This window comes from Stigmatopora argus, chromosome 6, assembly GCF_051989625.1.
Source record: "Stigmatopora argus isolate UIUO_Sarg chromosome 6, RoL_Sarg_1.0, whole genome shotgun sequence".
Taxonomy (NCBI): Eukaryota; Metazoa; Chordata; class Actinopteri; order Syngnathiformes; family Syngnathidae; genus Stigmatopora; species Stigmatopora argus.
The window spans coordinates 17,986,080-18,010,013 of record NC_135392.1 but is presented as its reverse complement, the minus strand read 5'-3'; the positions used below and the strand labels follow the sequence as shown (position 1 = coordinate 18,010,013).

The 23,934-nt window shown below is 41.3% G+C and overlaps 1 protein-coding gene across 3 annotated transcripts in view; it reads right to left on the bottom strand.

The window, feature by feature from the left end:
• Window positions 1-23,934, bottom strand: part of atg7 (ATG7 autophagy related 7 homolog (S. cerevisiae)) — a 92,662-nt gene that overhangs the window by 41,655 nt on the left and 27,073 nt on the right. For 2 of the 3 annotated variants that reach the window (XM_077601947.1, XM_077601948.1), the window contains 8 exons: window positions 21,195-21,285; window positions 19,869-20,013; window positions 19,624-19,782; window positions 16,239-16,433; window positions 9,229-9,453; window positions 7,421-7,536; window positions 5,217-5,292; window positions 392-472 (listed from right to left, as the gene is read on the bottom strand). In XM_077601947.1, coding sequence (XP_077458073.1) covers window positions 392-472; window positions 5,217-5,292; window positions 7,421-7,536; window positions 9,229-9,453; window positions 16,239-16,433; window positions 19,624-19,782; window positions 19,869-20,013; window positions 21,195-21,285 — 1,088 coding nt within the window. Of the gene's footprint in view, window positions 1-391; window positions 473-968; window positions 1,827-5,216; window positions 5,293-7,420; window positions 7,537-9,228; window positions 9,454-16,238; window positions 16,434-19,623; window positions 19,783-19,868; window positions 20,014-21,194; window positions 21,286-23,934 lie in introns of those variants that run through there. The other variant, XM_077601950.1, reaches the window with a different exon arrangement.

Here is a 23,934-nt window from a genome sequence, read left to right as displayed (position 1 = left end):
TGAAGAACTCAGAGGGTTATTTAGTTATTATTTATTTCATTAATAGTGTTATTATATGTTTCCTGCCTTTTTTTCTGTAAAGAACCTGGAAAGGGTTATTTGGTTATGTGTGGCTTTCTGGAAAACAATAAAAAAAAATTAAGCTCCCCTACGATCGTCACACTTTTTCTGTTACAAACTGACACCGGCCCCCCATCAGAGAAGGGAAAAGTTATGTGGCCCTCACAAGAAAAAGTTTGGGGACCCCTGCCCTATACACATAAAACGCAAACCAAAGTCCGACTCATTTCTCCATTGAGTCACATGACATCATAAGAAACAACATAGCCCCCCTGTTAACATATTTCTCAATATTCAGTTTCAGGTGGATTAATTGTGTGTCGTTACTTACAACGGGTGAACAGGCGGTGCACTTGTCGAAAGCTAGGCTTGCAGGCAGTACATTGTCAAACCTGGAAAGGAAGCCACGTATCTGAGAAGAGAAGCATAAATAATGAGTTACAAAACATTACCTTATTGTTAAAATGTCACTGATGTATTTAGCCAAACAATAAACATGACACTTAGAGGCCTTGGAAGCATCGATAAGGTTGAAATACATGATCATGGCGCCATGTTGTGGCATTCAAAGGAATAGCATTTGCTGTGCAGTATTATAATAAGAATCTGATTCAATACATAACACACCATTTTGAGCACTGCAACCAAAACTGGTTGCCAGTTAGTTGTTGGGCACACACACCGACCATTGGCGCCAACCAGCACAATAGAAACAATTGAGAATTGATTGCATACCACCTGAAAAAAAGTTAGACGAATCTTTGCTAAAAATTCATTGTTGATTGGTTAATAACTCTAAATATATTATATACCAATAGCCACTGTCCTACTTTGATTAATATACCATGGATTGATAAATATTTTGGGAGTAATGTTGTGATTTTATAAAAGGAAAACATTTGAGGGGGTCAAGATTTTGCAACAAATTTATTTACATAGTATAAATTATTAATAATTTTCCAGAGTAAAACATTACATATGTACACATACAAAAACACGCACACACACGCAGACATAGATGTATACATACACCCACCCATATATGTACAGTGCCTTGCGAAATAATTCAGCCCACTTAGACTTTTCAATCTTTCACCACATTACAGGCTTCAAACATAAAGATATAAAATTAATTGGAAAAATTTTAAAGAGTTTAGTGGGCAGTTGTGTGAGGACCGTGGAACGAATTAGAGATTTTACATATAAAGTACACCTCTACTTACGAAATTTTCAAGTTACCAAAAAATTCTTGAAACCAATTAATTTCGTAAGTACAGGTACGACTGTATTAATGCAAGGAGGCCGAAAAATATAGCACATCCCACTGTTCAGGTTTTTATTTGTTAAAAAAGTTGAAAAGATTGAAAACATTTCATTCCACTTCACAATGGTGTCCCACTTGATGATTCTTGAGGAAAATATTTAATTTTATATCTTTATGTTTGAAACCTGAAATGTGGCAAAGGGTTGAAAAGTTCAATGGGGCCGAATTCTTTCACAAGGCACAGTATACACGTACATATATAAACATATACAGAATATTTAACGTGACAGCTTCAAAGGAAAAGTAAACTTGCAATGTGAATCAATTTGGAAATGGAAATCTGTAAAATAAGAGTTTCTTTCTTCCTTTCTTCAAAAGGCCACAAGTGGTCACTGCAGCTTTACAAAAGCTTTCCTATTAGCATTTTAGCAGCATATCACTTTTTAGTGAGGTATAAGAGGTACAAACATTCAGCACCTTGCATCACCATCTTTATTATCACCTACCCAATAAACACAAGACAGCACCTTTTATTGATTGAAGCATTCCTTCGACATCAAATTGAAAACTTACAGGCAACTGAGGTGTCAGGCAAATGGGAATATTTGTCAGTGTGACAAATACAAAGTGATAAAGATGAAGATGCAAATGTCATGTGAGAGAGTTAACACTTCCAAGTTGTTGCAAATGAGCACAGCTTGGAAATCTACATAACACGTAATTCTCCTGTCTCAAGTGTCTCATTTTGAGAGGAAAGCTAAATAATATTTTGAATAATGTTCTAGTTAATTGCTTTGTTCACCATTGTAAATTCTGGGCAATATATTCAACACAGTGAGACCAGTGATTTCTCTAGATTAAATTAGGAAGAGAACCTGAGTTTACTGTGATCCTTCGCCACTTCACGGCTTCAACTTTCATGGCTTCACTACATCGTGGATTTTTTTCTGAAGTATAAAAAAAAGTTCATAAAAAACCAAATCCACGGTGAAACTCGCAAGGGTCTGACAGATGAAAAATGGTGGATGTCAGGGCACCGCTTCTTCTTTGGCACTCAGCGCCGAAGAAGCGATATACCATAGAAGAATGGGCGCGCCGAATATTATATGAAGTGCCGAGACGGACTTTGTCTTGCCATTTCGCATTGCGCACATCACCTGTGGAGAAAGACTATTTGCTTCGAGTCACCGTTGAAAATGAAAAAAAATCTCTATGCTGCGAATAAATAAAAATATATTCTTGTGAGGTCCACCAGTGATGTGGACAGGTCCGAGATTTAGCGGCCGGTCTCTCCGCCCAAGTTGCCGTGCAGCACATTGCAGCGACCGTTCTTCACAAAGCACTGCCGCTTTCGCTTGCCCATTGGCGCGCATGTGCCACTGTTCATCGCCCGGAGCTCGCATCTTCCGAGGTGCGGAACTGCAAATTCTGGTGTGGACTAAGACAGCCCGCCTCCGCTTCCGACTCATTAAAAAAATGAAGCAGCATTATGAGGGATTTGCGCCGTAGATACGGTCGTGAAGCTGGCATGACGATGGGACTTCAACACACTGCATGGGGCTACTCAGAAGGAGACTGATGACAATATGGTCGGGGCCATTGAATTTGGCAATCATCTTGAGTGTCAAGACAACAAGAACAGCAATATTTGTACATGTACAATGCCTCTCGAATCTGATGAAGAGGACTTGGACTAAAGCTCTTATAACCTGTTTTTAATATTTAAATCAAGTGGAGAGGAACCACTGTGAGTACAGTACTTAAAGTATTTACATTTTATTAATTTATAGATTATATTTGGATATTAATAGATGATTAGCGAAGCCTTAAGAGCTTCTTTCAGCACACAGTCCGATCTCTCTAGAAGACAGAGAGCTGACTGACGAAGCAAATCCAGTCACATGGAGGAAAAATCATGAGAAACTCCTCAGCTTACTAGCCTAAGAAAAATATGTCTGTATCCCTACCAGAAGCTCATTATCAGAGGGAACATTCTCTGGTTTGGTGTGGTATTATTCTTACATGTCACAAGGCCTGCAGTGACTACTATTTTTAATCAGTATACTCATTTTTTGCTGTTGTAATTTTAAATACTGTGTGTTCACACATATAGCCTCCGGACTACCAGTAGTTCAAATGTGTCCTCTGTAGAGGACATTTGTAAACATAAATATCTCCCACCCAGTGCATCCAATCGCATTAACTCCTTTGGAGCTCTGTAGAGGACTTTCGGAGCTTTCCAATGATACCAAATTTCTTTTGCGGTATTCCAATTACTTCACATAGATTGGGGAATTTCAAAATAAATGTGATTGGACAACCTTTTCTTTCCTGGTAATCAGGAGGATAGAGCGCACTTAAAAGTATAAAATTTTCTCCAAAATGGACACTGCGCCTTGTGTATGCACTAAATTCTGACCGATTGACAGACTGGTTTCCATTCTTGCCAACACGCGACTTACTGCGGTATACCCAGTAAACGTTAAGCAGATGCTAAAAAATAGCCCGCTATGCTAGATGCATTCGAAACAACTGAGTGGCAAGGCACTTGTCTTCCTTATGCTTGTAGCGCTTTTAACCCTAAAAAAATCTCTCTATAGTCAAAGAAACAACACCATATAGCTATACTGAGGGAAGGGCTGACGTGAATGACGACAGGATGCGGGTGTGAAAACTTGGAAGATGGACTCAAGCCATGGATCGAACATGAAAGAGCCGCTGGGAGATGGGAGAAGCAAGGTTGCGGACGGTTTGGGAGCGACGGATATCGGATGGCAAACACTGTTAAACAAAGACTGGCAGGCAGCGTCACACGGGTTACATGACGATCTGCAATGAATTGGCGATGCCTTGGCTAAAGTGTCGGTGAGCAATGTAGTTTGAGCGCTCACGAAAGCCGGAATCACTATAACGGAATCCCACAGTAACAACTTTGACCCTGACAGTGAGTTGGAACCCAGGATGCTGGACTGCGAACTCGCCCACTTAGCTAAACTCTTTATGTCGGATACCAAAGATGAGGACTTTGACGGATTTGTAGATGTTTGAATGCTTTGACTTATATAACTGCGAATACACATTACTTCAATAAAACACAACCAAACTCATTTTTGCTCCTGTTGCCTTTTTAAAACATATGGTAGCATGCATGCTAGTGTATGTGTCATGCTAGCACTGCTATATGTTGCGACTGTTGAGATGAAGTGCCTTGTGTATGGACAAAATACAGAAATTGCACCCGCAACTCAGACAGCGCCCTTTCAGTCGATGCACCCTACAGGTATAAAATACGGTATGCACTGTTGGGACGTTTCTTTGTTTTCTATTGAATGTTTTCTGTTATGTCTATGGATGAGGATTAGGGCCACTGAAGAAAAAGACATCTGACTCAGAATTGTGACAGTAAAGTCTTTTTATCCTACTATATTCCTTTTTTTGACTGTTAGGCAACTATGAGTGCCATGAAACGTGCCTCTTAAAAAATTGTAATATTGTTATCACCTATAATTATATATTATATGTCATGTAATAGCACTAATCTTTACACTTTTGTTTCGATAGTTTTAGATTTAATATTGTCACTAGAAATGTTTTGTTTTATTATAAATTATATATTTTTTTAATTCTTACAATGTAATAAAAAAAATCAATATGTTGTTCTACTGTCTTTTAGTCATATGAGACATTAACTTAGAAATCATCTTTGGGACCTGACACTCTACCGGTGAAGTGAATTGTAGGCTTCTGTGTTTTAGGTTTAGGTATTTTCTCCGTCTTTGTCAATGTTGTTGGATTTTTCAATTTGAAATTGCATTGCATCATCATTGAAAACATGGATGCATTTAGAGCTGTGTTAATTTAGCAAGTTGTTGGAACAACAAGTCCTTAGTACCTGATGAGGAACAAGGCCGAGTGACGTGGGAGGTTCATTCATTCGGTCATCGCTGCTGCTAGCCACTGCATAGCCGCTGGAAAAAAATAATAATAATAAATGGATAGGGTGACAATAGGTGACATCCATCAAGCTCATACAAATGTGAGGATGATATAATAAAAATAAGAATAAAATCTGTATCAAATAAAATAGTGCCTTGGCGGAGAAAAGATGCTCTAATAAACAAAAAGTCTTGAACAGGTAAAACCCAGAGAGGTAACGAAGTTTGGATTCATAATGAATAACCATGGCTACAAGGCAAAAAGAACCCTTGGTGGTTGATCCAAGGACTTCAAAGCTTTTTATCCAAGATGTGTGTGTGGCGTCGTGTCAGAAAAAGCTAGCTTAATTGAGGGTGCCTGCAGGTGTCAATAAGTGAAATGTATGACTATTTAAGACCAACAGAACAGAAATTAAAAAAAAAAATAGCCTCTGGATGGTCGGTTTGACTGCCATTGAGAGCTCGTTTAACCATATGTTGCGTTGACAGCTAGAGCTTCCAAATGCAACACACACACACATGCACGCACGCACAAGCGCGCACACGCACAAGCGCGCACACGCACACGCACACACACACACACACACACACACACACACACACACACACACACACCTGGAATCAACTTTTTAAAATTTGTAATTCAAAAAAGTTTATCAAAGGACCAGTCCATGCAGCCTTGTGTTATTTTTTTTCCTAATGTGATTCAATGGTCCAATTTTGAACCTCTAAAATGAGGAAATGAATATTTGTCGTTACAAAACTCTGAGATCAAAACCAAGCGTTTGCCGATATCCCAGCGGAATGGAATAAAAAACTCACAGGAAAGCGGCCTTTCTATAATACACGGGCGATTGGGCAAGCGGATGTAAAAAGTCATTAATTTTCTGTACCGCTTAGCCTCACAAAGATAAAGCTAAATGAGTCTAGCATTCGCTCTATCAAGAAGGACGAATCTTAAATTAGTAAGACGTCTTCCATCTGCCATGTTTGTTGGTTTTGTTTTGTATTTCCCTTGCATGACTTGTCCATGTGATTACCCATTAGTTTCACCTGCTGTGTCTTTCCAGCCCTCGTGTGATCCAGGTCTTTAATATTCTCGCCAACCCATGTCTGTCTATTTAAACCCTGTGTCCGAGTTAGCCCTTGTCGGATCGTCTGCTTTTACCTTTCCTTTTCTACTATTTCCCAACATGCTTATTCACATCCAGTGCTTCTCGTGCACCTGTGTAACCCTGGCCAAACTATTAGAAAAACGCTGTGACTTATAGTCGAGAAAATACACTACTTTTAAATAATATATAATTAAGTACTTATTACGTAGACTCAAAAAGAGTTGACTCAATTAATGCGTTTTCCTTGTATATTAGTTATTAGTATACTGACCCCAATACTATAAAATCGATATGACCTATATAACGATACCAGTTTAACTCTTCAGTCATTTGGTTAGTTTTTTTATGTTTTTCTACAATTACCTGTCCAGGTTAACGGATTTTCACATATTGAGTAATTTGGAAATAGTGCAGTACAGCCAGGTCACTGTTTCCCTATTGGTGTCCTGTGTCAGCTGTTGTGTAAAATATGACATGACTGGTGCTATATTGCTACATATTGTTACTTTTTTGAATGCCAACTACTGTATATAACCACTTTGTTCAAAATATTGCTTTGAATTTGATCTGCATTCCACAAAAAAATTAATTGTGATTTGCAATTGGATTGGATAACTTTATTCATCCCGTATTCGGGAAATTTCATTGTGACAGTAGCAAGAAAAGGCATAGTTATAAGTTAGACAGTACAGTCGCAAAGGCTGCACAACAACAAAGCAAAAGCAATAAAACTACTGCATCCAGAAGGAGACTAAGGTCAGATTTCAATTCGGTACCCAAAAACTAAGTAAAAAGAATGTTTGCATCAATGCCAAATTTGTCTCACATAAGAAAGATCTTGGGTCAACCTTAGGTTTGCCACTTCAATCACTTTACTTTAAGCCTATATTAATCATTGATTCCTCATTAGTCATGAATTTATCCTAAAAAGGCTTTCTCAAACACGAAAACAAAACTTGTGTCCGTGTCCAAATAATTCTGGACCCAAATGTATCACTGTCATCACTTTCAACTCAGGATATTGTTGCTATGGTAACTCTGCTCACCCTTCACTGTGCTGCAGAATGGACACCATCATCTCCACAGCAAGTGCACCAGCAATCATGGCCAGGCCTGGTCGGCTTACAGTACACTGCTGGTCAAGAGTCCGATCCCTGGTTGACTGTTTACAAAAACAATAATACTGAAAGGTTAACCATACAGCTTGTTTGCATGATGTTTGACATACCAGTACTGACATCCTTTACCACTTTGTGGCTTCAGTACATTTTATGTTAAGTATACAAATAAATTTAAAAAATAAAATAAATAAAAAATTAAATTCACCCAAATGTATGCACACAACTGGAAAAAATTCATCCATAAAAAAAAACTGACAGCACATGCATGTGGAAGGGTAGCTCCAATGCTATGATACAGCACAAATTGATTATTTTAGAATACAGCATTTGAAAAAGTGTCCAACAATTAGGAAAGGGATATTTGAATGTTTGCAGTAGAGAACTGTTGAATGCCTACTCCCACTGAGTCTATACGAGATGAGTCAAATGATTTTAATAATGACTCATATTGAAAGCTTGGGCGTAAAAGACAAAAAGCTAGCCTCTGAAGGAAACAAAATAATCAGAGTACTCAGAGAAAACCCACGCAAGTCCGGAGAGAACATGAAAACTCCACACAGTGAGGACACACCTGGGCTCAACCCCTCGACCCAAGAACTTTGAGGCCAACGCCCTAACCACTCGTACAACGGGGCGCCATTTACACATACTATACCAGTGGTTCTTAACCTGGGTTCGATCAAACCCTAAGGGTTCGGTGAGACGTATTCAGGGGTCTGGTGGAACCTCTGCCTCAAATCCAGGTCATGTCCATCTGTGTGGAGTTTGCATGTTCTCCCCAGGCCTGCGTGGGTTTCCTCCTGGTACTCCGGTTTCCTCCCACATTCCAAAAACATGCATGGTAAGCTGATTGGACACTTTAAATTGCCTCTAGGTATGGGTGTGCGAGTGCAAGGTTGTCCGTCTCCTTGTGATCTGCGATCGGCTGGCCACCGATTAAGGGTGTCCCCTGCCTCTGGCCCGAAGTCAGCTGGGATAGGCTCCAGCACCCCCCACGACCCTAATGAGGATAAAGCGGTTCAGAAAATGAGATGAGATGAGAATATGCATGTATATCTGTTAGCAAAAAAAGAAAAAAGATGAGGAAATTATTTAAGCCATTAAAATTGATAAAACATGCAAAAACATTTTCCAAAAAGGGGGAATCGTGAGTGGCTGTTGAGTAAACAATCTACCCATGCACATAAACACACAACAGCTGAACATCCATGGTTCCAAAAAAGGATTAAAAAGTGCCCACAACGGGGCCTTTTGGTTGGAGGTTCGCGCTAATACTCTGACAGTGGCCGCTGCCCCATTTTGCGTCGGCTCTGGTGACCGCGTAAAGGGTCTGTTTTTAGCTCGAGTTGGCGCCATGTTCTCCTGTCGGCCCCGGTGGCCGATACCCCACACAGGGCCTGGGCTGGCTCTAGCTTCCGGCTACAGCGCGCTAATCTCGGTTCTGGCAACATGGAGAGAGCTCCCTGTTAGCAAATGGGAGGCCACCGGGGTGTTGGGAGATTGCCAATGGGAAAGCAACTCTAGCATGACAATTTTTAAAAACATGCCGGATACAAGCTTTCTTTTGTCGTAACTTAGATTGTTTTTCCCATCTTGAAGGTTTCCCATCAAAGCTTTTCGAAATCTTAATATATTCTATATAGAACCATATGTAAGTATAGGTACCACTATATTTAAAAAAATATCTTTAGGTTCAAAAAATTACATATACAAAATGTGTGACAAGTTCTTACATTTCCTGGTGCCACAACGTCATTGCAAAAGTAGCAGCCCAGCTTGTGTCCGGGAATGTTGGAGAACAGGGAGGATGACGAGCAGACTGGCGTGGAAGGGGAAGATGACGTGGATGAACAGGAAGTAGACGATTGTGCATCACCAGAAGCATTTTGCCTAGGTTTCTTCAGGCCGTGGCGCATCACTACAAATGTGTCGAAGCCAAGAGCGGCATTGATCACAAGCTACAAAAAAGAGAAAACCGAGAATGTGTGAAATAGACTTAATAGAAAGTTGTTTTTAGAGTTCAACATGGGTGAAAACATGAACTGGACATTTTAATGACATCATTAAGTCAACCCTTCATAAGCTATTATGTATAGGCATGTGCGCCCTGCACATGTACATAATAATTTTTATTTTTTCACTGGGTGCCCTCAGAGTCCAACATTTACAGTAAATTCCTAGTGTATCTCGATTGGTTCTGTCAATTAACAGCACCAAACTAAAGTTGTTGTTTTTTTTAAATAGATTTCTGCACTTCCTCTCTAACTTTGGCCTGCTGTGAAGTAGTACAAGTAGTGATAAAGGACATTGAGATTTAGATACTCAGGCATGGCAGCGGTAACGCCAACTCGTGTAAAAACATGTGGGTGATGTGAATTGGAAAGGACACTGGGCATCAAAAAAGGTGTAGACCACAGTCCAATATTGGATTGGATAACTTTATTCATCCCGTATTCGGGAAATTTCGTTGTCAATATATGTCCTCACCATGTATAATTCATCAAATTTTGCAGATTTAAAAACTGATTTATTTTACTCTTAAAACATTCCAGCAAGTCCAAGGCAATTTTAGATTTTACCTCAATTAAACTCATCTACCATACTGTTTTTAAGTGTTTCATGCATGAGATGGGTAAAAATGGAAGTGTGCCCTAGTTCAAGTGTCGTATGTGTATAGGGATTTAATTTGATTGCAATCGCATTTCCAAGTTAAAGTGTTCTCGAAACAGTGGGTTATGTAACTATAATGCAAGTACCTCCCCTAGGCCACATTTCGATGATTGATTTTGTGGTTGTGTCGCATGTCTTAGACACTCGGATAAAGGGAGGGGGAGAGCTGTCAACCCATCATCACGTGGTGGTGAGTTGGCTGCGGTCGTGGGGGAGGATGCCAAGAGCAGCCCACTAGACCCAAGCATTTTGTGAGGGTCTGCTGAGAACGCCTGGCAGAGTCCACCATCAGAAGAAGTTTCAATTCCCACCTCCGACATGTCCAGGAAGCGGCATTGAGTTTGACTGGACCATGATCCGCGCCTCTATTGTTGAGGCGGCAGACCGGAGCTGCGGCCGGAAAGTGGTCGGTGCCTGTCGTGGTGGCAACACCAGAACCCGCTAGTGAACACCAGCGTCAAGGGGCCCCGTCAGGCTGAAGAAGGAGTTCTATCAGGCCTTTTTGGCCCACGGGACTCTGGAGGCAGCTGATTGGTACCAGCTCGGCAAGTGGCACGTCGCTCTGGTAGTCTCCGAAGCTAAAACCAAGGCATGGGAGGAGTTCGATGAGGCCATGGAGAACGACTTCCGAGTGGCTTCAAGGAAATTTTGGTCCACCATCCGACGCCTCACAAGAGGAAAGCAGTGCACAATCAACACAGTGTATTGTGGGAATGGGGCGCTGCTGACCTCAATTCGCGATTTCGTTACTCGGTGGGCCGAATACTTTGAAGACCTTAACTGCAGTGACACGCCTTACCGCTACCACGCTCATCTATGGTCACAAAGTGTGGAATGTGACTGAAAGAACAAGGTCCCAGATACAAGCCACTGAAACGAGTTTCCTCCGCAGGGTTTCCAGTCACTCCTTTAGAGATAAGTTGAGAAGCATCTGATTAGGATGTCCGCTCGACCTTTCCCTGGTGAGATGTTCCAGGGACGTCCCACCAGGAAGAGGCCACGGGGCTGACTGTGTCTCCCGGATGGCCTGGTGTGAACGCCTTCCGTTATAAGCCTTGACAACCAATGGAAATTGCGTCTGAGGGACAATCATATTTAAACGTTTTTTTCCTTGGTGTGTATAAAATAAGAAAATAAATTGAACAAAAAGTGAGAGCAGTACTAAACGGGCTCAAACACCCCTCTGTGCAAGTCGGACATGCGTCTTCTTTTTCACAACCTATGCAATTCTCCCTGACATGCTGTCAATCAACTTTTGAACCAAATCCTGACTGATGACGTCCATTCTTGCATAATCAATGCTTGGCTTTTGATTGTTCACCCAGCTCTTGAGGAATGACCACAAGTTCTCAACGGGATTAAGATCTGGAGAGTTTCCTGGCCAAGGGTCCAAAATCTTAATGTTTTGTTCCCTAAGCCCTTTGTTATGACCTTTGCTTGATAGCGAGGTGCTCCATCATGCTGGCAAAGGCATTCTTCTTCTCCATATTGGTTCAATTGATGCCAAACAGGCTCTGGGGCACCCAAGAAAGTCCAGCAAGCGGCAGGACCGTCTCCTTAAGTTGTTTCAGCTATGGGATCGGGCCATCACCTGTACAGAGCTTGCTCAGAAATGGCAGCAGGCGGGTGTGAGTGCATCTGCATGCTCAGTAAGGCAAAGACTTTTGGAGGAAGTCCTGGTGTTAAGGAGGCCAGCAAAGAAGCAATTTCTCTCCAGCAAAAACATCAGGGACACACTGATATTCTGCAGAAGTTACAAAGACTGGCCTGCTGAGGACTGGGGTAAAGTAATGTTCTCTGATGAATCCCCTTTCCGATTGTTTGCGGTGGCTGGAAGAAGGCTTGTTCGGGTAAGATGAGGTGAGCGCTGCCAACAGTGAAGCATCCTGAGACCATTCATGTGTGGGGTTGCTTTTCGGTCAAGGGAGTGGGCTCTCTCACTATCTTGCCTAAAACACAGTGATGAACAAACAATGGTCCCAGAACGTCCACCCAGAGCAACTTCTGCCAACCATCCAGGGGCAATTTGATGATGAAGAATGCCTTTTCCAGGATGATGGAGCACCTTGCTATAAAGCAAAGGTCATAACAAAATGGCTTAGAGAACAAAACATTATGATTTTGGGCCCTTGGCTAGGAAACTCTCCAGATCCCTTTTGAGAACTTGTGGTCAACCCTCAAATTCAGACAAACTCAAGCATTGATTATGCAAGAATGGACCGCTGTCAGGATTTTAATTCATATTGTTATTATACACTTTGCGTGGACATACACGACTGGTGCTGCAACAGTAGGATCATTAACACTCACTGTTCCCCTGATTTAGACCTGAAGAGAGGCATTATCATCATCGCCATCATCAAATTCGCTGACGACACCACTGTGGTCGGACTCATCTCAGGAGGGGATGAGTCGGCCTACAGAGATGAGGTCAACAAACTGTCTTCATGGTGCTCGGTGAACAATCTCACACTGAACACCACTTTCGCAAACACGGCACAGATCTGGCCCCACACCTCATAAATGGAGTATGTGTAGACAGGGTCCAGTCCTTTAAATTCCTGGGGGTCCACGTCACGGATAAGCTCTCATGGTCTACAAACATCACGGCAGTGGTGAAGAAGGCTCAGAAATGACTCCATTTCCTCAGGGTACTTAGGAAGAACAATTTGGGCACCAAGCTTCTGATAACCTTCTATAGAACCACTGTAGAGAGCATCCTGGCGTACTGCATCACAGTGTGGTACGCTGGAAGCACGGCGGCAGACAATAAGGCCATGCAGAAAGTGATTAACACTGTCCAGAGGATTGTCGGCTGCTTTCTGCCCTCACTGGAAGACATTGCCAGCCCTCGTTACCTCAGCAGAGCCAGGAACATCATAGGGGACCCTTACCACCCTGGTCACAATCTGTTCCAGCTGCTGCCCTCTGGCAGACGCTATAGGTCCCACAAAGTACGGACAAATAGGCTTAAGGACAGTTTTTTCCCCACATCGGATTGGATTGGATTGGATAACTTTATTCATCCCGTATTCAGGAAATTTCGTTGTCACAGTAGCAAGAGGGTGAGGATGCAGGAATAGGAAAGGGATTTTAGACATAAATAGATAGGTAATAAGTAGGTCAAGAAATAAATACATGAATAAATATATAAATAAATAAGCGTGTTGCTTAGCACATATATACATACATACACATAAATGTACATGCATGCATACGGTAGGTCTTAACACTCAGCCATCAGACACTCAGCCAGACCATCAGAACTCTAAATTTGCGGTAACACAACACACATTCCCTTCTGAGGCAATATGAAAAGATGTTTGGGTGGTGATCTGCCTCCTACTAGCTGACTGAAGGTAAGTGAAAGACAGTGAGAGGTAAGTGACCTGTATCCATAGCAGAATGCCAAATTACAAGTCCGTAACTATCACTTATTTAGGTCTTTTGCCGAGTAAACGCAGCTTATGGAGAAGCACCACCAATTTCGTCATAGGCAGTTTCTGGGTGTGATGACAAGTAGGCTTTTTGTTGTTGATGATGATGACAGGGCCTATGTCCGATTATTATTATTAAAAGGGCCAAGCCAGCATATACAAGGAAAATTGAAGAGCACTTCACAGAAAATAACCAAAAGAAGATGTGGCAGGGAATATGACACATTACCAATTACAATGACAATAATGTCTGTTAACACAGATGCCTCACAAGCAGAGGAACTGAACCGTTTCTTTGCCCGCTTCGAGACTGACAAATCAGACTCAGTCTCAACACATCCACCACCCTGCAGCAGTACACTGAAGCTTCAGGAACATGAAGTGAGACAGGCACTGCGGACTGTGAACACCAGGAAGGCTGACGGAGTACCTGGGAAGGTGCTCAAAGCCTGTGCTGACTAGCTGACTGGGGTTTTCACAAAGATTTTCAATTGTTCCCTGCAACAATCCATCATCCCATCCTGCCTGAAATATGCCACCATTATCCCTGTCCCTAAAAAGCCAACCATTGACAGCCTGAATGATTATAGGCCTGTTGCACTTACACCTGTGATCATGAAGTGCTTTGAAAAGTTGGTCGCCTGCCACATCAGGGATACAATCCCTCCCTTACCAATTTGCTTATAGAGCAAATAGGTCCACTGAGGACGCCATCGCCGTAGCTCTACACACAGCACGGAGCCACCTGGAGCACCGTGGGAACTACGTGAGGATGCTTTTCATTGACTATAGCTCAGCCTTCAACACTATAATACCGGACATTCTGGCTGACAAACTCTCCCACCTTGGACTATCCTCTTCCATCTGCTGCTTTATTAAGAACTTCTTAACCACCCATCCACAAACTGTTAGACTTGGTCCCCACCTCTCTTCCTCCATTACACTGAGCACTGGCTCCCCTCAAGGCTGTGTACTGAGTCCTCTTCTGTACCCACCAGTATAACTCCATCATCAAATTTGCCGATGACACCACTGTGGTCGGACTCATCTCGGGGGGTCTGCCTACAGAGATGAGGTCAACAAACTGTCTTCGTGGTGTTTGGTGAACAATCTCACACTAAACACCACAAAAACTGAATAAATAATCCTGGACTTTCTCAAACGCAGCACCGATCTGGCCCCACTCCTCATAAATGGGGTATGCGTAGACAGGGTCCAGTCCTTCAAATTCCTGGGGTCCACGTCACGGACAAGGTCTCCTGGTCTACCAACACCACGGTAGTGGTAAAGAAGGCCCAGAAACGACTCAATTTCCTGAGGGTACTCAGGAGGAACAACTTGGACACTAAGCTTCTGGTAACCTTCTATAGAGCCACTGTGGAGAACATCCTGGCATACTGCATTACAGTGTGGTATGCTGGAAGCACGGCAGCAGACAAAAAGGCCATGCAGAAAGTGATTAACACTGTCCAGAGGATTGTCGGCTATTCTCTGCCCTCACTGGAAGACATTGCCAGCCCTCATTACCTCAGCAGAGCCGGGAACATTGTCAGGGACCCATACCACCTTGGTCACAACCTGTTCCAGCTGCTGCCCTCTGGCAGACACTACGGGTCTCACAGAGCACAGACAAATAGACTTAACGACATTTTTTTCCCACAGTCATCAGGACTCTGAACTAGCGTTAGCACGACACACAATCCCTTCTGTGCAATAACTTTGGGGTGTGCAATACCAATGTGCAATATCTTAGATTGTGCAATATTTTAGAATTTATCTTGCCAGGATGTGACTCTTTATATTTTTATATTACTTATTTATGTTTTTTTTACTGGGAAAACACACTTTGTGGAGTAGCACCACCAATTTCGTAATACGCAGCTGTGTATGATGACAATAAAGGCTTTTGATTTGATTTGACTATAATTTGCTGGTTTGTATTCACACCAGCACAAAAGGTGCACAGTATGGACTTTTTAGGTTTGATCCAGACCAATTCAGGGCAGGTGTGAATACGTCTCAAAAAAGTCCCTGGTGGTGTAGTGGTTCATTCAACTGACTTCAGTGCGGGCTGTGTGAGGTCAATACTCACTTAGTGTCATTGTGATTGTATGTGCGAATGGTTGTCTACCTCTGTGCCCTATGACTGACTGGCAACAAGTTTAGGGTGTTGCCCGCCTTTCGCCCAAAGTCAGCTGGACTATGCTTCAGCACCCCACAACCCTGACCAGAATAAGTGGTGACAAGCAGATAATCCCTCGGGATAAAATAATTCTGCTAATATAAGTTGTTGAAGGAAGCTCTTATCAGAAATAGCATAGGGTATATAAACAAAATAAAAACAAGGCATGTGATACATCAATTAAGACAGGGGTGGGCAAACCAGTCCTCGAGGGCCGCTGTGGGTGCAGGTTTTTGTTTCAACCGATCCATAACAGACACTTTAACCAATGAGATTTCCTGCAGAAAACAAGAAGCACTTGACTGCAATCCACTGATTTCAGTGGTAGGACACCATATGGTTAAAAGGTGTCCTCTTTATGCCTTGGAATGAAAACCTGCACCCACTACAGCTTTTTGTGGAATAGTTTTCCCACCCCTGACTTAAGATATTCCAAACAATGCTCGAACCTTACCTTCCTCTTACAACCCGCAATAACTGTGGGAAGCCAGCGGCTCTCCCTTGTGTCCATTAATAAGAATACCACATCATGTTCCGAGATAAGCTTCTCCAGCTGCTCCACATCTTTCTGGGTCTGGGCCAAAGTGGCTTCGGAGAAACTCACCGGGTGGCCTGGCATGGGAATACTCATGTTGAAGCCTTCTGCTTTCTGACAGGGCAAAAGATGGAAATGTGAGAGAGACATATTAATCTGATTTTGTCCATTTGATTTGTAATTCTACATTTTAGCCATCTATGACAGTATTTAGTGGGGTATGGAGGGTAGTAGTGTGAGAATAACATATTACATATAGGTACATTGAAAAAAATAAGTTACATTTCAGAATTGATTTGAATTATTCATTTCAACATTTTACTTTGATATTTTTTAAACTATTTTTGCACTATAAAAGGTGCCGGAGTAGAAGACGCACCCTCATTGGATGGCCTATTTTAAAACAGTTTCAAAATACTGTATTATAAGGCGCAGTAGACATAGTAAAAGTAGTGTTTTGGAGGTTTACATTATGAATCCACGAGATGATGCGCAAAAGGGAATGTCATACCATATTAACCAATATTGATCCATATATAAGGTGCACCATCGTCTTTTGAGAAAATGTGTGTTTATGGTGTGCCTTATAGAGTGGAATATACGGTACTCATTTCAATTATTTAAGTACTTGAACATTTGTTTCACATTTATTTACTTCAAGTATTATCGTATTTACTCGCATATAAGCCGCCCGCGAATCTAAGCCACATCCTGAAAAGCGAGCAGTGACGGGAACGTGAGTTTTTTTCACGTTTTATGCAAGATACGTACGTTTTTTTTCTTGAATTTCATTCATAGACGTCAAAATAAATTATGTTTAGCATTTTATCTGTTTATCCTTCCTCTGTTTTGAAATAAATGACCATATCGGCCACATTTGCTTGGGCCATGACGTCATGGTGCCATTGTGTCATGACGGAACGGCGCCATTTTGTCATGACGTCATCATGTCACGGCGCCCTCAACTTTCAGTTTTTTTTGCATGTCGTGTACCCTCGATTCAGTCATCATTTCTTTGTCCGACAAAAGTGGCTTATATGCGAGTAAATACGGTATTTCCATTTTATAACTTATTGTATTATTGATTTTTTTCCTTTCACCATGCAGAAGATACATGGCAAAACAGTCTGGTGTTCTGTGGTTTCAATTGGATTTCCACGCGCAAAGCAGCCTTTTCCATCTGTCAAGAATGGGAGCAAAACCTAATCGATTTTATGCAGGGTGTTGTGGGTTCCTAATGCCGCAAATCTTCCAGACTGACTTAGCGTTTGTACTCTTTTCCAAACCATTCACCGTGTACTCTTAGGTTTTTTTTCACGCCAATGTCAGTTAGCGTGACTGCATGTCATGATGATTTGAGAACTACAAATTGACAATAACCGAATATTTGAGTTGCATTTAGTTTGTCACATTTGTGTTTCTGCCATTGTTTCCTCAGATTCAGTCTGTACTTGTTAGCCACACCTCTAGGAAATTCAGCCCAAATCAACACTAGGCCAGACTCACTTGTATCTTGTACATAGCAAAAGACAGACTGGCTTGTTTTTTTACATTTAATATTGATGTTGCGCGAATTGCATTCACTCCTGGTGAAAACATAAAAATCCTGAAATGGGATAAGGGTACTCCTGTAATGGGGTCGATGGAGGTTGGCAGCTCTGCAAATGTAACGGGCCGCACACCTTCCAATAAGTTCAACTTTTGACTCATCAGTCCACAGAATGTTTTTCCAAAAGTGCGGAAAATCATCAAGACGTTTCTTGGCAAAGGTAAGATGAACTTTTGTATTCTTTGTGGACAGCAATGGTTATTGCCTTGGAACTCTGCAATGGATGCCAGCTTTGGCCAGTGTTTTTTCTTATAGCAGAATCATGAACTTGCATTTCTTTTGATGTTTTTCTAGGTTCTTTTGTGACCTCCTGGGTGTGTCGTCGTCACACTCTTGGAGTAATATTAGCTGGCCGACCACTCCGGGGAAGGTTTGCCACTGTTCCCAGTTCTCTCCATTTGTGGATAATGACTCTGACAGTGATTCGCTGGAGCCCCAAAGCCTTAGAAATTGCATTGTAACTTTTTCCAGACTGATAGAAGTCCATCACTTGTTTTCGCATTTCTTCTTGAATTTCTTTGAATCGTGCGTGGCATAATGCTCTGATCTCGTAGCCTATTTCACTTTGTCTGACACATTCTATTAAAGTGTTTTCTTGATTCAAGACGTGATGGATATCGGGTGTAGGTGTGGCCTGTGAAACTGAACTTAGCTTTCCTACAATTGTGATTACTCAGTTATTTTGTGATTTAGCAAAGGGGGTCAATTACTTTTTCAGGGAGGGCCAGACAAGTTTGTAATTTGTTCTGCCTTGGTAAATAAAATCATAATTTAGAAACTGCATTTTCTCTTTCTTTGGGTTGTCTCTGTGTTATATTAAATTGATTTGATTGTTTGAAACCTGTGTGTGTGTGATAAATATGCAAAAAAAAACAGAAATAATGAAGGGGGCAAATACTTTTTCACGGCACAGTAAATGTTCGCTTTGTGGCGAGAAGACAAAAAGAGTTATGTGGAAAGCCATTTCCAGGTAGGGCATGCTACAGTACCCACTTGGGAAAGAGAGAAAAAGTGGGATTGCATTAATTCTGTTATGTATCTTCACTGAGGTGAACGGAGTTGAACACAGGCTAATATAGATACAGCATATGCTGACTTCATTATAAGGCTTACATATATAAGGCTTTTAAATTTTCGCAGCTCCAAACTTTTTTTTGTCTAATATGGCTCTTTCAACATTTTGCATTGCCAATCCCTGCTTTAACCAAAATAACGATCAACAACGTGGCTCAAAATCTACTACGTTATTCAGACAAAAAACAAGCACAATGTTTATGAGGGCCACCCCAGTCCTGAGCACACAATATTGTTGAAAATGTGGGATGATCAACTATTAAACTTAACTCGAGTCATTTTGTATCGAGGTATGGTGGCACCATATCTCTATCCAGAATCAATCTCCCGTTATTTTCACCAAAGAAGATTTACAGAATATTGATTCTTTGTTTTGTGTCAAGGCATCCAAATGTTTCCAGCTGTATTAATTTGTTTTGATTCAAATTGCACATCTTCCATTTGACTAATTTTAAACTTCGATTAAACTTAACTGTAATGTCTAAAATATTACTCTGTTGCGTAATTTTTTTATATCAAAATGAAGTTCTTGATCCAAACCAAAAATGTAGTAATTAAAATAATAGAAATTGTCAGGGCTTCCTAAACCCTTTCATACCAATGTACATTTACTGCACTCACCACACCAGGAAATATTTTGGTGAGCCTGTCCACAGCGGCAACGGCTTTGGTCTTTCCTCCTCCAAGACAATCTTTAAATTCATAGAGAGGCTGCCGCACAGGATTGGAATAAGAGATCTTTGCATTGTCCACAAAGGTTATGTGTCTCACTCCCCATCCCTACACAAGGAAAAGTGAAATAAAATTGGTCTTTGAGTTTTTTTGTTTGTTTCTTTAAAATTTGCTCCTATCTATTTGCAAATCACCATTAAGGTCCTGGCCACGTTGCAGCCTAGAGTTCCAGCCCCTAGTAAAAGACACTTCGTGCTGACCACCTTGTCCAGGTCCAGTGAAGGGACCAGTCTCCATCGCATCAATTTCAAATTAAGATCAACCGATGACTCAGCAAGCCTAAAAAAGATAGTTGATATAGCTAGCAAAATTGGCTAAGATAAATTTGTTTCTAGAACTTTTTATAAGACTATATGGAACCATTGTGGTGTTAAAGACAGAAGCTAAGCATAGTTGTTGAGTTTACATGGATTAGTTTAAACTATTTGCATGGGCATTAAAACACAAAATATTATTTACCTTGAAGAAAATAATGCTCAACAAATAGAGTATATTTATTGACAAATACGTGTAAAAACTATTTTAGACAACCAGTTTCTGGAAAGTGGAAAAAAAAAAAATTCCACCATGTTTGCCATGATACGAGTTTTGGACAAGAGAGGTACACTTTTGACTGATTATCAGTGTCACAAAATATTGTTAGCATGCCATTTAAGGTAATTGTCACAAAACTTATATACCCAGGGTAACAGTGTACCTTCAAGCATCTAGTGGAGACATGTTTAATAATTCTGCTCAATACTAATGGAATTTGTAATTTGTATAAATGATGTAGATGAAAAAAAAATGTTATAAATAAATAATTTTGGTCCAATTAAGTGAGATAATATAGTTTAACAAGTACACTAGAGTAATCCCTCAGATATAGCGGTTACAACTTTTTTTCCCGGGGGATTTTTTTTTTCTTTTTAATTACATTTTTTTTTGTAAATTCACAAGAATGTGAAAATCCACACTGAAACTCGCAAACGGAAGCCACTCCTCTGTCCTCCGCTTGCGACTAGGACTCAGCACTGAAGTTAAAAATAAATAAAAATAATATTTATTTATTTTTTAAGTTCATAAAAATGTGAACATTCACGCTGAAACTCGCAAGCAGAAGCCACTGCCCTGTCCTCTGCTTACTACTAGGACTCAGCACTGAAGTTAATTTTTTTCTTTTTACTAGGGTGACTATACTTTGCAGATTTTTGTTTGCGCGGCCATGTCTAGTCTACATCAACCGGGATAATCGAGGGATTACTGTACGTATCTCTTACTCCAAACAGAAGGGCATGACACAATTGTTGGCCCTGGTTCACTGCTCTTCTGAATGAAAGCAAGTTAGCTTTTCATTTTTGTAGTCCACTAGTAAGTGGACCATCATGCAGAGACCAGATTATGCAACTGTTACAATCATCATCGGTAGTGTTCTGTATTACACTAAGTGATCGAGTGTTTTGTTTTTTGCTTTGCACTACCTTTTTGGGTCCATACATTCACTGAGATTGACCATTCGGGGTCCCATCACCCCCTTGGCATTCTTTTCCCAACCAACACTCTTTGGACACACTATGGAGACAAACAAACAAAAGATGAATGACACAAGATTTACTTCTACACGACAAACAAAAATGTAGGATGGTATAGGCCAGGGGTCGGGAACCTTTTTGATGAAGAGAGCCATAAACAATTCATATTTTCTAATGTTATTCCTTGAGAGCCATACTCCGAATTTAAAAGTTAAAATACATGTAAATGGGTGTCTTTTATTTTAGTAATTTCACCACTTTTAAAGTGGAAAAAAAGAATACTTTTGACAACATTCTCATGCAGTTGCTAATCAATGAGAGTATGCATTCTAGCAGAGTCTAATGTAAAAAAAGAAGACTAAAGCAGCACTGGACGTAGTATCTCAGTTCTGTCACCAGCGGGTTCCATATTTTAGCTCACAGGTTAGCGAAGAGCCAGATGCACCCACCGAAAGAGCCACATGTGGCTCCCAAGCCATAGGTTCCCTACCCCTGGTATAGACTATTGGCACTTTATTTTCATGGAGCCCCTTTGTGATGGGTGAGGGTGGTGTTTTTTAACAAACCCAAATACAGTGGTACCTCTACTTAGAAACATCTTTACATACAAAATATTCAAGTTATGCAAAGCCTCAGTGGGAAAATCTCAAAAATCCAAACATCCTGTTGTAGCATTGTGAATTTTATGTAGAAATTGTCGGAAAAGAGTTTCTCTCCCATTGGCTCGGGAACTGATTCTCCTTGCATACTAAGCGCGTTGACCAATGTTAAAAATGCATTATCCCCCCCAGCCCTCACACACACACACGGGGGGGCTTTTAAAGATTTATTTAAGAAGCATATGCCCTGTCTCTCCTGCTTTGTGACCAATAGGAGTCTGACAATACAAAATAAAAAGTATTGCTTAAGAAAAGGGCACAAAAGGGTTGAATTTTCAAACTCAAATATGGAATTAATTCGGACTTGTGTAAAATATTAATAATACTTCAAAATAAATTTCCACATGTAAAAAAAGAAATAGAGAGTGACAGCTATCCGGCCAACTGGCTTCACCAATGAGGTGTCCCTATTTACTTTCTCCTGGGGAGTTGGCAATCCTTGTTTTTACCTGAAGTCAATGCACCAAGTAAAACAATAGATAGGGCCATTTGAGCATTATAGTCTCATGTAATAAATGTGTTTTAAGTGTTAAATGCTGCGTGGATCATGGGTCATGTACATTTTTTTTAATTTCTTGCCTTGAACCTTAAACACCATTTCGGTCTACATACCTCATATTTGTCTTTTGACGTCAAACCAAAATTTTTCCAACTTTGGACCAAGATGGCGACTTCCTTAGAACTTGTTTTGACCATATTATGATTTTAAGCCTAAAACATCAATGACTATACCTGCTGTTTCAGTTGAGTTACAAAATATAAAACTAATCAGTGTCATTTTTTACCATTGAATGTTCATATTTACAATTTAAATACATATGTAGTTTCAAAAGAGGTCAACTAGCATGTTTGGCAGGCAATAGGACAATTCTTAAAAATGTTGAAACAGTATTTTTTTTAACTTAATCGGCCCAAAATGTTGATATATTTGGTCAGAAAAAAAAAGAAAACACTTTTTGGACATCTAGGTTATGTTGTCCAGCAAAAAGGGACCAAAACAGGCAATGCTAATCAACTCTTTATTTGAAATATGAAGGAAACAATAACCATCTCATTCAATCTTCCAATTTTATCCGAAGTCGGGTGGCGAGGGGGAGCAGCTTCAGCAGGGAAGCTCAGACGTCCCTCTCCCCAGCCACTTCATCCAGCTCTTTCAGGAGGACCCCACGCCCTTACCGGGCCAGGCAGGCATAGTCTCCCCAGCTTGTCCGAGGTCAGCCCCGTGGCCTCCTCTTGGTGAAACGTGCCCGGAACACCTCCCAAGGGAGACGTCCAGGGGTCATCCTGATCAGATGCCTAAGCCAACTCATCTGGCTCCTATCGATCCAGAGGAGCAGTAGATCTATTCCTAGCCCCTACCAGTTGACCAAGCTTCTCACCTTATCGCTTAAGGAGAGCCCGGACCTCCTGCGGAGGAATCTCATTTCCGTCACTTGGATCCTGGATCACGTTCTTTCGGTCATTGCCCACAGCTCGTGACCATAGATGAGGGTGTAAATAGAGAGCCTTGACTTTTGGTTCAGGTCCTTCTTCACCACGATGGACCGATCGAGTCCGCATGGTTGCAGACGCTGCACCGATCCATCTGTCAATCTCCCGCTCCATTCTTCGCTTGTGAACAAGACCCCAAGATACTTAAACTCCCCCACCTGGGGAAGGACCTGAGCCCTGACCCGGAGAGGGAATGCAACTCGTTTCCGACTGAGGACCATTGTCTCAGATTTGGAGGTGCTGATTGTCATCCCGACCGCTTCACACTCGGTTGCGAACCGTTCCAGCGAGAGTTGGAGATCACACCCTGATGAAGCCAACAGAACCACATCATCTACAAAAAGCAGTTGATGCAATCCTGAGGCCACAAAACCGGACCCCCTCAACGCCACAGGTGCGGCAAGATATTCTGTCCATAAACGTTATGAACAGAAACAACAAAGATATGTAAAATCAGACAAAATAGGGCCAGACCTTAAAAGGTTGATATAAACGTGTCGATGACTAGATATACAAAAACCCTGCCAAAATAACTAACT